Source organism: Macrobrachium rosenbergii, chromosome 48 (genome assembly GCF_040412425.1).
Source record: "Macrobrachium rosenbergii isolate ZJJX-2024 chromosome 48, ASM4041242v1, whole genome shotgun sequence".
In the NCBI taxonomy this organism is placed as follows: domain Eukaryota; kingdom Metazoa; phylum Arthropoda; class Malacostraca; order Decapoda; family Palaemonidae; genus Macrobrachium; species Macrobrachium rosenbergii.
In genome coordinates this window covers 72,604,115-72,620,169 of record NC_089788.1, presented here as the reverse complement: position 1 = coordinate 72,620,169, position 16,055 = coordinate 72,604,115, and the positions used below count along the sequence as shown (strand labels likewise).

General features: G+C 37.8%; 1 protein-coding gene across 1 annotated transcript in view; it reads right to left on the bottom strand.

Annotated features, from left to right (window-relative positions):
- Positions 1-16,055, bottom strand: part of LOC136831526 (nephrin-like) — a 509,843-nt gene that overhangs the window by 31,112 nt on the left and 462,676 nt on the right. Inside the window, exons 14-16 of the mRNA XM_067092095.1 lie at positions 15,806-15,908; positions 5,593-5,744; positions 431-563 (exon numbers count right to left, since the gene is read on the bottom strand). Coding sequence (XP_066948196.1) covers positions 431-563; positions 5,593-5,744; positions 15,806-15,908 — 388 coding nt within the window. The remainder of the gene's footprint in view (positions 1-430; positions 564-5,592; positions 5,745-15,805; positions 15,909-16,055) is intronic.

The following is a 16,055-nucleotide window of genomic DNA, read 5'->3' as shown; positions in this document are numbered from 1 at the left end:
GGCTACTGCAAGGAAATTAGTGGAGTGATAACAGATACTTACCAAATTGAGGCCATTGTATTTAGTGCAAATTTGTTGCCAAAATAAAGATAAGCATTGTTGAATGGGGACCTCATTTTTTCTTACAAACACAAGACTTTTCATGTACGAGTTACACCCTGTACAGAACCTCATTTTCCCTTGTACTCTCATGGAAATTACAAACTAGAACACAAGTGCATATTACTTGCAGAAAGATGTGCATTGTTGAATGGGGAACTAATTTTTTCTCACAAACACAGAACTGTCATGTAATACCATATTTAGAACCTAATTTTCATTTGTACTCTCAGAGATGTTACGAACGAAAACACAAGGAGTAAATATTACCTGCTGAGATCCTTTAAAACATATATAAACACGTATATACATAGACGAAGCAGACTCTTACCTATTGTGCGCATGCGTGTCCTTCGTCCACGTAATTTTAGGAGTGGGGTTTCCCGTTGCAGAGCATTCGACACTCAGGGATCCATTTTGGCCAACAGTCGACCTCTCCGTCGACTGCACGTGGTACGGACCATCTGGAGAGAGACAGAGAAAGAGACAGGGGGTGAGAGAAAGAGAAAGAGAGGGAAAAGAAAGAGAGAGAAGATAATGAACGAAAATCGTTGGCTGTCTTCACTCTCGGGGGAAAATAATGATCTCATCGGAAGTTAATCTAAAATTTATAGCTTCTTTCGTGATGTAAATAATTGCACAAACTCTAAAAGAACAGAATCATTAATGAAGGAGTTTTTTTTTTTTTTGAGGGACCTCATGCATTACGGAAACGTGTAATGAATTTGATTTTCATCATTGGTTGAATGCGTCCCGTTTCATTCCTTCTCCTCCTCCTCCTCCTCCTCCTCCTCCTCCTCCTTTCAGCGAAAGTCCTTCTTTACAATTTCTTAAAAGAAAAAGCTACGCAGAATTTGAAAGGAAACTGAACGGAAGTGGCGATGAATGTTTTCGATTAAGGCTGAACTTCAAGTTAATTTTTTTCACCGGAGATGTGAAGGCGTCCTGTGCTTAGCAAATTATTGCAGAAAAAATAAACAAATTTCCAGCCACTAAATTTTTCACCTGAGATGTGAAGGCATCCCATGCTTAGGAAATTATTTCAGGAAAAACGTACAAATTTCCAGACACATTTAAAAAAAAAAATCCTGTTTAGCAAATTATTACAAAAAAAAAAAAAGGAAAAATTTCGCGAGACACAACATTTGGAGAAATCCTGTGTTTAGCAAATTATTATAGGAAAAACATAAAAATTTCCAGAAATACAACATTTGGAAAAAACCTGCGTTTAGCAAATTATTATAGGAAAATAAAAAATTTCCAGAGATACAATATTTGGAAAAACCTGTTTAGCAAACTGTCATAAAAATCTCCAGGTATACAACATTTGGAAGAATTCTTTTTAGGAAATTATAAAAAAAAAAAAAAATTCAGAGGCACGACATTTGGAAAAATCCTGTTTTTAGCAAATAATTACAGGGAAATGAAAAAAAATCTCCAGAGACAACATTTGGGAAAATCCTGTTTAGCAAATTATTATAGGAAAAATGAAACAAAGATTTCAAGAGGCCCAACATAAAAAAATAAGAGAATTTGCAAAACTAAACAAATATAAATTAAAGGACCTCCCAAGTGACAGCACATTTTAGTTAAAAGTAATCAAAAGTTCATAACGAAGTCATACCAATAACAGCAGTGAAAAGAATATAATTAAATTTTGTCATTGTTGATAAATGTTCATCAAAACTGGTTTATCCCATCTCAAGGTATCCTGCAAACTTGTAACCAAACACGTCAAAACAGACAGAATAGAGTAAAAACTGGATGAAACTTCTAAAGAAAATGGGAAACTGATAAACTTTTTAAGAAAATGGAAAAAGTGTATAAAACTTCTATAAAAATGGGAAAATTGGATAAAACTTCTAAAGAAAATGGGAAAACTGGATAAAACTTCTAAAGAAAACGGGAAAACTGGATAAAACTTCTAAAGAAAATGGGAAAACTGGATAAAACTTCTAAAGAAAGTGGGAAAACTGGATAAAACTTCTAAAAATGAAAAAATTGGATAAAGCTTCTAAAGAAAACGGGAAAATTGGATAAAACTTCTAAAGAAAACGGGAAAACTGGATAAAACTTCTGAAGAAAATGGGAAAACTGGATTAAACTTCTAAAGAAAATAGTAAAACTGGATAAAACTTCTAAAGAAAACGGGAAAACCAGATGAAACTTCTAAAGAAAATGGGAAAACTGGATAAAACTTCTAAAGAAAATAGTAAAACTGGATAAAACTTCTAAAGAAAACGGGAAAACTAGATGAAACTTCTAAAGAAAACAGAAAACTGGATAAAACTTCTAAAGAAAATGGGAAAATTGGATAAAACTCCTAAAGAAAATAGGAAAACTGGATAAAACTACTAAAGAAAATGGGAAAATTGGATACACCTTCTAAAGAAAACAGGAAAACTGGATAAAACTTCTAAAGAAAAGGGGAAAACTGGATAGAACTTCTGAAGAAAACGGGAAAACTGGGACGGAAAACTGCAATAAACGAGGTTGAATAGAAAACGGGAAATCTGGGAAAACAGGAAAACAGCGAAAAACGAGGTTGAATAGAAAACGGGAAAACTGGGAAAATGAGGGTGAATAGAAAACGGGAAACTGGCAAAACGGGAAAACGGGAAAACTGCAAAAAACGAGGCTGAATAAAAAACGGGAAAACTAGGAAAACGGGAAAACTGCGAAAAACGAGGCTGAATAGAAGAGAGGAAAACTCAGAAAACGGGAAACTATGAAAAACGAGGTTGAATAGAAAACGGGAAAACTGGAGAAAACGAGGTGGAATAAAGTCCCAAGGAAAAACAACTCGAGGGAGACGGAAAACATAAAACAGAAAGCATCGTGGGAAAATTGTCTGTGAAGCCGCATAGACTTTCTAAAAGGGAAAACTCTAAGGAAAATAAACAGAGACGTTCGAGGGGAAAACACTGGAGAAAGTAGGAAGAGAAAGTCCATGGGAAAACACTGGGAACGAGGGAAAGCTTTGGATAAAATAAAAAAAGAGAAATAAAATAAAAACAAATAAAACAAGAAACTGTAAAGGGAAGAAACGATGCAAATGGAGGAAAATCATTAAAAAATAAAATTGAGAAACACGCAATAAAAAAAAATGTGACGAGGGGGAAAGAAAAGTAGCAAAGAAATGAAAATAACAGGGAAATATGAAAACGCGAAAGCCGTCCACAGGGAGAGAGAGAGAGAGAGAGAGAGAGAGAGAGAGAGAGAGAGAGAGAGAGAGAGAGAGAGAGAGAGAGAGAGAGAGAATAACGAAACCTGAAGCTGAGTGAAAAAAAAAAGAAATAAAGAGATAGCTAGAAGAAAAATATACAATTTTAAAGGAATATGAAATTAAAAATGACAATAAAAAATATATATTAGTATAAAAAGCCAATAATAACAACAAAATTGATAATAACTGAAATGTCGAAGATATTCACCATAAATCAATAAGAAAGAGCTGTGAAATTACCTTAAATTTTAATCGGAAATAAATTAAAAAAAGGTTACCTACAAAGAAGCAGATTTCTCCATAAACCGTAAGGTGTAACAGATGAAGATGAAATAGAAGAAGAAGAAGAAGAAGAAGAAGAAGAAGAAGAAGAAGAACCACGCCACTTTACATTTGAACATGGAAGAAACAGGACGGGCACCGCATTAGCATTTATATTGAATGATAAGGGGAAACGAGACGAAAATAGCTTATTGATTTCGCTGAATATACCACAAGTCAAAACTGAAAGAAACAAAAGGATGTTTGCGGCAGAAACAGAAATGGAAGACAGAGAGAGAGAGAGAGAGAGAGAGAGAGAGAGAGAGAGAGAGAGAGAGAGAGAGAGAGAGAGAAAAAAAAAATCGAAGGTTTCTTTAAAGACGGGTATTTCTGAGGCGGCAAGAGAAGAGAGTCAACATAACATTCAAAATAGAAATAAAAAAATCTAAATCTCATTTCCAATCTTGGAATAAAAACCTGAAGAGAAGGAATTTGCTGGCTGGATGATTGACTGATTAACCTTTCTTGGAATTTCCTTGGATCTGTAGCATGTGAATTAATACAATTTCGCGAGAATATAGTCTAAAAATGCTTTTCCAAACTCGTTTTGCGTCATTTATGAAGCAGTACAAGAGAAACTCGTGAATATTGCATTATTGTTTTACAGAGAATGAGACTTTTGCCTAAATTTTGTTTCCTTTACGTGAAATCAGAAGGAAAAAATCACTGCATATTGCGTCAGAAGTGTCGTTTACCTCAGTCGATGACGAATAAATTAAATTGGATCAGCTGTTCAGTGTTTCACTAGGACCACTTCTTGACAAATAATGTAGCGAAAAAGCCTTAAGAGAGAGAGAGAGAGCAGAACTAATTCCGGATTCACTTCAATCCATTAAATTTCTATGGGCATTAAAAAAAAACACATCTCAATTGAAGCTACTGTGATATCAAAGTAGAAATATCAAATAAACGGCGAAAAAATACAATAAAAAAAAACATAAAAAAAGGAATCCGTACATATCAGAGGTCACTGAAACTCAGTGGCTTAATGATTTCAGTCACATACAACACTGCTAACCATAAATCAATATGAAGATAAGATATTTGCCATTGGTACTTACTAGCAATATTTAAAAAAAAATAAAGAATTTCTAGCCTCAGAAGACAGGTAGCTCTCTCCAAAACTCTCATGTATAACAAATTAGGCGACAAGCTTTCCGTGATGACTCGCCGGAAAACATAAGGAGTTATAACCTTGTGGATATAAATACAAGATGCGGCACCATGTTCATTAAATCATACAAGTCGGTTACCTTGGTGCCATCTATGTAGAGAGAGAGAGAGAGAGAGAGAGAGAGAGAGAGAGAGAGAGAGAGAGAGAGAGAGAGAGAGAGAGAGAGAGAGAGAGAGGTTGTCTGGGTGGGACAAATCCACTGCATGTTGTGGAAAACCAAGGTGGTAATATCCAAAGGAAAGTTATCTGCATTTATAGAGGAGAGAGAGAGAGAGAGAGAGAGAGAGAGAGAGAGAGAGAGAGAGAGAGAGAGAGTCGCTTGGGTTGGATAAATCCATCCACAGCAAGTTGTGGAAAATCAAAGAGGTGATAGCTAAAGGAAAATTATCTGCATTGAGAGAGAGAGAGAGAGAGAGAGAGAGAGAGAGAGAGAGAGAGAGAGAGAGAGAGAGAGAGAGAGAGAGAGCCTTAGGGCCATCTATGTAACGGAATGCGAGAGAGAGAGAGAGAGAGAGAGAGAGAGAGAGAGAGAGAGAGAGAGAGAGCCTTAGTGCCATCTATGTAACGGAATGCGAGAGAGAGAGAGAGAGAGAGAGAGAGAGAGAGAGAGAGAGAGAGAGAGAGAGAGAGGTTGCTGTCTGCTTGGGACAAATCCATCCACAGCACGTCGAGGTAAAACCAAGGCGGTGATAGCCAAATCATCTGCATTCACAGAGAGAGAGAGAGAGAGAGAGAGAGAGAGAGAGAGAGAGAGAGAGGCAAAAATACTTACACTGCACGTTGAGGAAAAACGAGGCATTGACAGCCCCCCGGGGAGTATAGGCATTGACGGTGTAGTTACCAGAGTGCTCCCTGGTAACCTTCCCAAGCTGGAGTTCCCCGTCCGTGGTCTGCAAGGTCTCCTCTCCTTTCCGCCACCAGTACCTGTACAAGGGGACGAGATTACCATTTAAATGGAGGTATGTATATTGGAGGAGGGTCACACCCCTCGCGGGCGCTGATCCAATTTCCCTAATTTCTCGAGATTTCTTCAGGAAGCGTCTGCTCGGGTTATGATGTGGTCTGATTTGTGCGTGAGAGATTCTTGGCTTCCCTGACCGAATAACATACATTTCGTCGTGGCTTCAAGGGGAGAGGGCCATATAAAATATTCAGTGAGGCGTTATTTTAGCAATTTTCTATTAGAATATAATGAAAAGTAATACTGGACGGTACTTAGAAAAAAAAATGTTTGAAAAACTGTAGATTTTTGTAAACAAACAGTAGCTGAATAATTTAATAATTTCATATTCGAAATAAATGAAAAGTAGTAATGGACGGTACATATAAAAAAATGGGAAAAAATGTAGACCTCTATAAAAACAAACAATAGTCGAAAAATGAAAATTAGCGCTAGACACTTCATAAAACAGGGAACTTCCGTAGACAAATAATAAATGTAAGGACAAACACACCCGCTAATGCACATGGAAATTAGATTAAAGAACAAGGAAACGAACTGCAAGATAGACGGAATACTGAAAAAGTAAACAAAACCTCTGGATGTTCTTGCCAAGGTAAAACTGAGTTCAGGAAAGGTGCACAAGATATTTACAGTAGAAATAATCAAAACAAAATAACGTGTGAAACAGAAATAAATTTCTGACTCACATCAGAAATTTCTGTTCCACACGTACTTGCGTGTTGATTATTTCTATCATATTCACTCAGAAGAGATAATTCGAATGAAATGCTGTCAATTGGGTCACTGCTGAGTCGGGAAGTTGGGGAAAACACGGTGGTATGCAAGCAGTTAACCTGCCCAGGTTATTCTTAAGGTACAGTGGTACTCAGGTTTCAACTTCTTTTATGACTTGCGTGGCTTGGTTGACAGCGGTCTCCTCTTTCAATTGAAAGACCAGGGTTCTATCCTGATGTGAGTCAGAAATTGATATTTATAATAATATGAAAGGTCAGTTCGCCCACAAAGGAAAGCTGCAAATTAAAAAAAAAATATAATCTAGCCTCTGGTATGATTTTCCAATAACGGGAGTAAATATATACATTTTAAAGTTATTTGTATTCTACGTGAATATGCACAAAAGCAAAAGTGTCATATTTCTTATTCAGGTATGAATGTTTGACATTTATGTCAACAGAGACATAACTATTAATTTTTTTTATTGGGCGGGGTTGTAGATATCAAAGAATCAGCGTTGAAGAACTTATTATAATAATAATAATAATAATAATAATAATAATAATAATAATAATAATAATAATGAAGTCTCACACATGACCTTTAATATGCAAATATAACATCAATTACCATAGGCGTACAGACAATCGTTTAAAAGTACTTTACCATAGGTGTACAGTCAGTCGCTTAAAAGTCTTGAAGAATACTTGTACCAACAACGTAAATACCAAAAATCTTTCATGTCTTGAACAGCAATTGTGAAGAGTGGAAAACTTAATTCCTTTAACTAAAACCTTACTCCAAAAACAGTTTTAAGAAAGACAAAATCTACAACATTTATAACTCAAATAAGAGAAGATGTAACTGCCTTAAAAGTTAAAATGGAAAACTGCAGTATCTGCAAAATTTTCGAAATTCAGATACGCCACCTACTGGGCTCGTGAGACACTAATACACAAGTTACTGCAGTTTCAGAATGAATCTTCAATGCTTCATTTAGGGCGGGGCGGTCCCATTTGCAGCATCTGCAAAATCCGTAGTAAGGCAAGGGAGTATCTACCATTTTTCTCAGTTTTGTATTTTTGCACACACTAGCAGTCTTCCATTTGAGGGCAGTTGACACATCCATCGCCAGAGAGGAAACTCCGGGAAATAACCCGGTGGATAATATAATCAGCTAAATGAGAAGTAATCACACTTATTTGCAGCCAGGGAAGGTATCGAAAAGCGGGGTATTGTGGGGGGAAATGACAACTTGTTGCTTGATCACCCGGCATTTATTTCATTGCTATCAACTCCAGCGGCTCTGCACGTGAAAAATAATACGTTTTATTCTCCTTCGGCCAAATCCTTTGTGAGGCCGCCGACGCTTTTTAAGCTCAATCCGGCTTGCGTTTGTACTTTGGAAATACGGGAGATTAATGTAATTCTCCGCGTATTCATAACAGAGAGATGGAGGCAACAACTTCGACTGTGTAATGCCTACGAATAACGAACGTAAAGCATGGCTTTGCCCGGTTCAAAAGGAATATATATATATATACACTCTCCTGAACCAGTTATCTGTCGTAACGATTCGTGAATGCGCGTGAATAAAATCTGAATTCCCCGCTGCAGATTTTTACTGAAGCGAATTACAATTTCTACAAAGTAAAAGGATACAGATTAGAAAGGCAATTAACCAGCCGTGAAAAAATAATACTAAGCTGCAAAAGAACATGGCTAGTAATTGCGGACCTCAGCGCATACCCTATAAATGGAACGCAGATTGTAGTTGTTTTATTTATTTTTTTCCCCAGCTGACAAAACCACAAGGCCTACAATAATAAAGCCTTATCAGGAACCGCAAAAACAAAAAAAAAAAAAATATTTCACCCTCGTTACTATCATGGCTGTTTCCTTTTTCGGAACGATGAGAATCATTTTCCTCAAAGAGAAAGGAAAATGGTTGATGGAGACGTAAAAGATAAAAATCTATGACTAATTAATGCATTTACGTATTCTTTATTCATTATGAAATACAACCATAGCTACACTGTTCTAATGTTCGGGAAATGGCTATGAAATACGATAATGATCGTAGTTACGGTGCCACCATTAAGGTCTATATAATAACTTGTTGGGGGATTTGGAGATATACTATATATATAAATATATACATATATATATATATATGTATATATATATATATATATATATATATATATATATATATATATATATATATATATATATATATATATATATATATATATATATTTATTTATATATATAACACACTTACATACATACATCTCTCTCTCTCTCTCTCTATATATATATATATATGTGTGTGTGTGTGTGTGTGTGTGTACGTGTGTGTTTGTACAAGTCTACACGTGCCAAATACCTAGTCATGTTGTCTTACTGCAGTATGAAATTACCTATCAGTTCTGTCCCAATAAAAAAAATAAAATATAGAATTACGTTTTTTACCTCTAACCCTCTGATTCCAATTAATATAAAGTGTGCCAAGGGATGATCAAGCTACATAAAATGTCGTTCTTCAGTAAAAAAAAAAAAAAAGCACGTGAGAAAAAGATGAAAGACGCTGTCTGGTTCATTTAACACACAAATATACCCGCGCGCGCGCGCACACACACACGCACACACACACACACAAACACAGGTCAAAAGGTCACGTGTTTTTTTTTTTTTTTGTGCGCAAGTCTGTTTGCTGAAGGGAGGTGCATTTTCCTCTGGGGATAATACATGTTTATCTTTTCCCCAGAAAGTCCACAGAAGTTGAAAGGGGGAGAATTTTTGGACTTCTTTGAGTTACACTGCCTATGGGGATCACTTTTAGATTAGATCGTGGGCGTACTTGCTTGAGTAAGACATTCCAAAGCCTCTTTCCAGGTCATTAGATCGTGGGCGTACTTGCTTGTGTAAGATGTTCCAAAGCCTCTTTCCAGGTCATTAGATGGTGGGCGTACTTGCTGAGTAAGACATTCAAAAGTCTCTTTCCAGGCCGTTAGATCGTGGGCGTGCTTGCTTGTGTAAGACATTCCAAAGCCTCTTTCCAGGTCATTAGATCGTGGGCGTACTTGCTTGAGTGAGACATTCCAAAGTCTCTATCCAGGTCATTAGACCGTGGGCGTACCTGCTTGTGTAAAACATTCAAGAGCCTCTTTCCAGGTCATTAGATCGTGGGCGTACTTGCCTGAGTAAGACATTCAAAAGTCTCTTTCCAGGTCATTAGATCGTGGGCGTACTTGCCTGAGTAAGACATTCAAAAGTCTCTTTCCAGGCCATCAGATCGTGGGCGTACTTGCTTGTGTAAGATGTTCCAAAGCCTCTTTCCAGGTCATTAGATCGTGGGCGTACTTGCTTGTGTAAGATATTCCAAAGCCTCTTTCCAGGTCATTAGATCGTGGGCGTACTTGCTTGTGTAAGATATTCCAAAGCCTCTTTCCAGGTCATTATATCGTGGGCGTACTTGCTTGTATAAGATGTTCCAAAACATCTTTCCAGATCATTATGGAGTGCGTACGTGTTTTTCTAACATGAGGACCTCCAAAATAAGAGAGGTATTCTAAGTAAAATGTACCTCATATATTTGTACATGCATAAAACAGCGCTTCACTTGAAAGAATTAATAAACAAGCAGAGTTACCAGTGTATGGGTTCAGTAGTGAATGAAATAACATTCATCAACAAAGAATACTAAATTCTGAGGCGTAAGCTATCATTGTTGTGACTCGACTTGGAAACCCTTTTCAACGATCTACCTAGAACTCTATAACCGCACAATCTACAAAAATGAACGAAACCAGCGACAGAAAAAGAAATGAATCACAAAATATGAAATCCGTCTGCCGGACTAAAAACCTCACGCGAGAACAAACTAACACGATATGAAATTACGCAGCTCTGGTCCGGCTCGCGTCAACAATTAGGTTACAGTCTATGCGATGAGATTGAAGGCACTCAGTGAATGTACTCTGAGAATGGCCACGCATAATGATTAGCAAGTTAATGCAAATCACGCCAGGATAGTGAACACGGGCGAAATGGTATTGCTAGGTATTTCCGCCCGTTTGTGGAGGGCTACAACCAATACTGTGTATCTTTGATTAATAAAATATCGACGGAAATTATATATGTCTGCAGTCTTCCCTGATTTTTTTTTGAAAGAGTAAATCATATGTTCTTGAATGAATGGGACAAACTAGACTTTATTTACGTGTACTCAACTTTGATTCCTATTCCCCAGTATCTACTAACTTTACATCAAATTAATAAGTCACAAGTCTTTCGAGATTTACTTATCGACGAAGGTACGTGGTTCTTCATGGGTATCATGGCATAAGCGTTATTATTTCTCCTGTTAGTGTTTTTTTTTTCTGATAATGATGATGATGATGATTATTATTCATACCTTCAAAGGGAAAGGCAAAAAAGTATTGTACAAATCTGACTAAAAATTCCTCAATTATTTTGTAGATGCATATAATCAAAAAGTGCAATAAGTCCTGTTAAGATTTCCAGTCATAAATTTCTATTATTATTATTATTATTATTATTATTATTATTATTATATTCCCACCTTCAAAGGGAAAGCCAAAAAGTATCGTACATATCTGGCTAAAATTCCTCAATTATATTTGTAGATGCGTATAACAAAAAAGTGCAATAATTCCTGTTGAGATTTCCAATCACAAATTTCAATGTATGTAGATGTGGAATGAACTTCAGTCACGGAACCATTATTTAACACTGTAGTGAGTGTGGATCAGACCTCAGGTTGATGACAGTTATAAAGCTAACTCAAATAAACCAGCACATAATACCAATGAAAATTAAAATGAAAAGACAAAATTCCTCTCTTCCATGCCAGAGGCAATTCCCAAGGTTTCCTCAAAGCATGAACCGTCCTTACGAGCCGGTGCTTGAGGTCCACACATACGAAATCTACCATCGTATTCAGTCATACCTCTCCTCTCGGGGTCTGCAAATGGAACACACAGGAACAAACGCCTTCGCCTTGAAGATTCACTCTGGGCAGCTGTAAATGCATTATCCATTGTGAGGCAAACAAGTCACCCATTACTGCTGTTCCATTCTACATCACCCGTGAGATGCGCCCGCCTGCGCAGCTTTCAAACAGCATAGCTGAAATCGTGCGAGCGTGGACGCCCACTGTCGCTAGAAATTATGCTCTGTGTACGTTTGTGAGGCGCCCCGCCGCCGTCGCCCGTGACTCCAATTAGCATACGCTTCAAAGTGCTTGAACTGCTCTTCACAGGTGGATTCTCCTGCGTCTTAGCCGCCGGATAAATCCATGGATGAGGAACAGAAGCACCAGTAGAAGAAGCGTCGCAGCAGCGTCGGGAGCGAAGCGCTAACCTCATCGCATCTTTAGCTTTAATGAATCTCTTCCTCTCTCTTTGAATTCCTATCTTCCTGGGGGATGTTTACAAAGAGAAAGAAGAAAAAGCCTTCATCCTTTTCCCAAACGCTCGCCGGCTCCCACTCAAAAGCCCTTTTAAAGGCATTTCCTTTTTACTTCTTCATTTCTGAAAGCTCTTCCACGGCGGCGGAGGCGGCGGCAGCAGCCATCCTCCTCCTCCTCCTCCTCCTCCTCCTCCTCCTCCTCCTCCTCCTCCTCCTCCCCTCCTCCTCCTGTTCGTACGTATTTTACACTTTTACTCGCGACGTCATTTTTTATTTCGGGGTGCGTCTCTTCGCCAGGTGGCGTTATTCGGGAATTTTCTTACGTCAGTTCCATTTGCAATACGTCTCTGAAACATTATCAGGATAATGAACAGATCTTGTTAAGTCTGTAAAATATCATGATAATGGACAGATCTTGATATGTCTCAGTAAAATTATTAGGATGATAAACAGATCTTGATGTGTCTCTGTAAAATTATCAGGATGATAAACAGATCTTGATACGTTTCAATAAAACTATTAGGATGATAAACAGATCTTGATACGTTTCAATAAAACTATTAGGATGATAAACAGATCTTGATATGTCTCAGTAAAATTATCAGAATAATACACAGATCTTGATATGTCTCAGTAAAATTATCAGGATAATAAACAGATCTTGATACGTCTCTGTAAAATTATCAGAATAATACACAGATCTTGATATATCTCAGTAAAATTATCAGAATAATACACCGATCTTGATATGTCTCTGTAAAATTATCAGAATAATACACAGATCTTATATGTCCCAGTAAAAGTATTAGGATAATAAACAGATCCCGATATATCCCAGTAAAATTATCAGAATAATAAACAGATCCCGATATATCTCTGTAAAATTATCAGAATAATAAACAGATCTTGACATATCTCTGTAAAATTATCATGCCATGAAACTGATCTCGATTCTATTTTTGCCTTATGTGTTTCAAGAAATATATCACTGTGTTTTCGTGTGAATGCATTCTTAAATGTTGCTCTTCCATTGCGAGTTTCTTCTCTGGCAGCTAAATAACAGACCACCCTACAAAGACGAGCTTCGGTGCGCCCAGAAGCTGCCTTTTGTCACACAGTTACGAGATTTCTGCTTTCATGCACAATGGGAAAGCATAGCCAAAGCAGGCATAAATTTTTGTTTCCTTCCATTCACTTACGCCGATTCAGTCAAAATAAATGTCCATTTGCGTCCGAAGAATATTGTAATAAATAAATTTGTGCTCAACTTTTTTTTTTGTATCAAAATATAAGTACAGCCACTACAGACTTAAATTTTGTTTGACTTCTTCACTTTTGCCAATCCAGTCAAAATAAATGTCCAATTACGAACGAAAAATATTGAAATAAATAAATTTGTCCTGATGTCATCTTATATCAACGCAAATTCATCATTATCTCGCCTGCTACCAACAATAACAAATATTCTGTAATCCAACTCTCTTTAAATACGACCTCAAACAAATATTTCAACTTCCAGTACATGATTCTGTAACATCTAACTCTACTATGAAATAAAGACACATTTACCGAGCTACCTGTCACAGGTGAACACATATCAAGTGAGAGAGAAACGCCTTCTAACAAATTAATTATTTTAATTTATGGATGGTTATATGCTACCAAGTGCGCACTGATTTCAGGGCTGACTTATTTTCGGTAAGCAATGGGGGGGTCATTGGAACTGGAATATGGGATTTAGGCCTGATACCAAGCGCTGGGACCTGTGAGATCATTCAGCGCTGAAAGGAAAATTGAGAGTAAAGGAGGTTTTGAAGGTGTAACAGGAGGAAAACCTCGCAGTTGCACTATGAGACAATTGTTGAGGGTGGAAAGTATGATGGAAGAAAGAAAATATGAACGGAGGTACAGTAAAAGGAATGAGAGGGGTTGCAGCCAAGGGCCGAAGGGACGCTGCAAAGAACCTTAATCAATGCCTACAGTGCACCGCGTGAGGTGCACTGATGGCGCTACCCTCCTACGGGGAATGGGGGATCATACCATTTGTAAGGAAATGCTTAATGCTTACAAATAAGCGTCCTGGTTAAAATCACGTTTGAAGACAGTCCAGAGAGACATAGATCGACAATATTTACTTGACTTACTACTTTTGGTGCCACCCATCCTCAAAATTGATAGCCTTAATATTCTAGAGAACAAAAACGTCTGGAGGACCACATGAGTAATTTCTCGAAAAAGACTTCGTAACTCAAAAAGGTTGCTTACCAGTTCCTATCTTATTATAAGTTTTCGTCTCAGACAATAAAAACTTTGAAATTACTGACAGAGCAAAGAAGACCTCTCTTAATATCTTCAGAGAGAGAGAGAGAGAGAGAGAGAGAGAGAGAGAGAGAGAGAGAGAGAGAAGTCCTGGACACGAATGAAGCCGCGAATAAATGCAAGAATAGAGACCACGATAAAAAAAAAAAAAAATTGAAACCAGGGGGTCAACAACAATATGGTCGCTGGAAGCCGATGGCCATATTAATCTCTCTTCACCCGAAAAGAGATGCTCCGAGGATCTCTCCATAATGGATCGAGAGACTTTCTTTCACGTTCTCTTTCCTTCCCTCCGTCTCTCCGTCGAGACGAATTGCGCCAATCAGGGTAATGTATAGACTGTCATACCCTCTATTGGACGCCACCCACTATTCTGCTGATTCTTTGTGTTTCCGACGAATTACAAGGCGCCCCCCGCCTTCCCTAATATTCTCCATAGGGCTACTAGATCCCCGTATCGACTTCATAATTACCTCCCCTTCTCTGGATGATGTCTACAGTCCTGGCCCCCCAAAACGACCAACAACACAATGAAGAGAAATTTCGGCTTCGTTCCCACAAAGTTCCTCGCGGAGACAAAGTGCTACAGTAGGCTTAGCGGCTTCGTTTTCTGCCGCCTGTGGTGTGGATATGTCGACATGCCTAAAGTTAATAAGCATTCTCTCTCTCTCTCTCTCTCTCCAGCAGTTCATACATTCACGCGTTTGCCTTTTGTTTCTGGAGGATAACTCAACGACGCCGATATCTTCCAGAGACGCGTATAGTGTGCTATCAACGTCTCGTTTTGAAAGTAAAGCAGTCGTCAGCGGCCTCTTTGCTTACTAATATCAATGACAGTGATGACCAAACTGACAATTCTTATCAAACTCCGCCATAAAATTGGCTATATTTTTCTTCAATGTTTCACCCAATTTTTGCATTCCTTCGTTTTGAAAATAGCAAAGTATGCTCGTGAAACGGCAATGTCAAGTAAAATTGCTGAGTACTTAAGATATACTATTATTATAAGAAATACAAAAAAAAAAAAAACACAAACATTTACAAACGAACGAATATCTAATGCAAAGAGCCGCATTACTTTGCCAAGATTAAATGCAAAGGAGGTCACGGGGGAAAGTTAGATTATTGTTAACCGCGAGAGACCTGTTTCTTTCAAATCCACGAAGTTTGCAGCTAATTCAGTCGAGTTAATGAAAACAGGTAAAACATTTTACACCAACATTTACCCAGGCTGTTCCCGTATCCTCATGAGTAACTGAGTTACACAATAAACAAATAAGCTTAATCTTATATAAAAAAAAGAAATAGTGTTTCCAAAACAGAGCGAAGGATAATAATTCATTACGGAACAGACACACCCCCAAAAAAAAAACTTTCTCATCCGGCACACGATCTTAAAGCAGCCTCCCAACGCAGAGAGTGGAAAAACGCACACAACAACTCGGGAACACAAAAGAAACAATATTGTTCCTGAAAATTGTGTTTCCTCCTCCCCAACAACCCATAAACCTTTCCTCCATCCCCACCCCCCCTCCCCTCCCCTATTTCTCACCTGAGGGGACCCGGGTTAGCTGCAGCCGTGGCAGTTATAACTGCATTTGCTCCTTCGTACACGTCCATATGGGGCTGCGGCTTCACCATCCAGATGGGAGAATCTGCAACGGGGAAGGAAAAAAAAAACAGATGAGATTGTTAATAGATTCACAATTTCGTGAAAAAAAAACAACAATTTCGTGAAAAACAATCTGTGGAATGAAAACGTTTTAACGTCAGCACTGATGAGGAACACCGTTCAAGTGTTC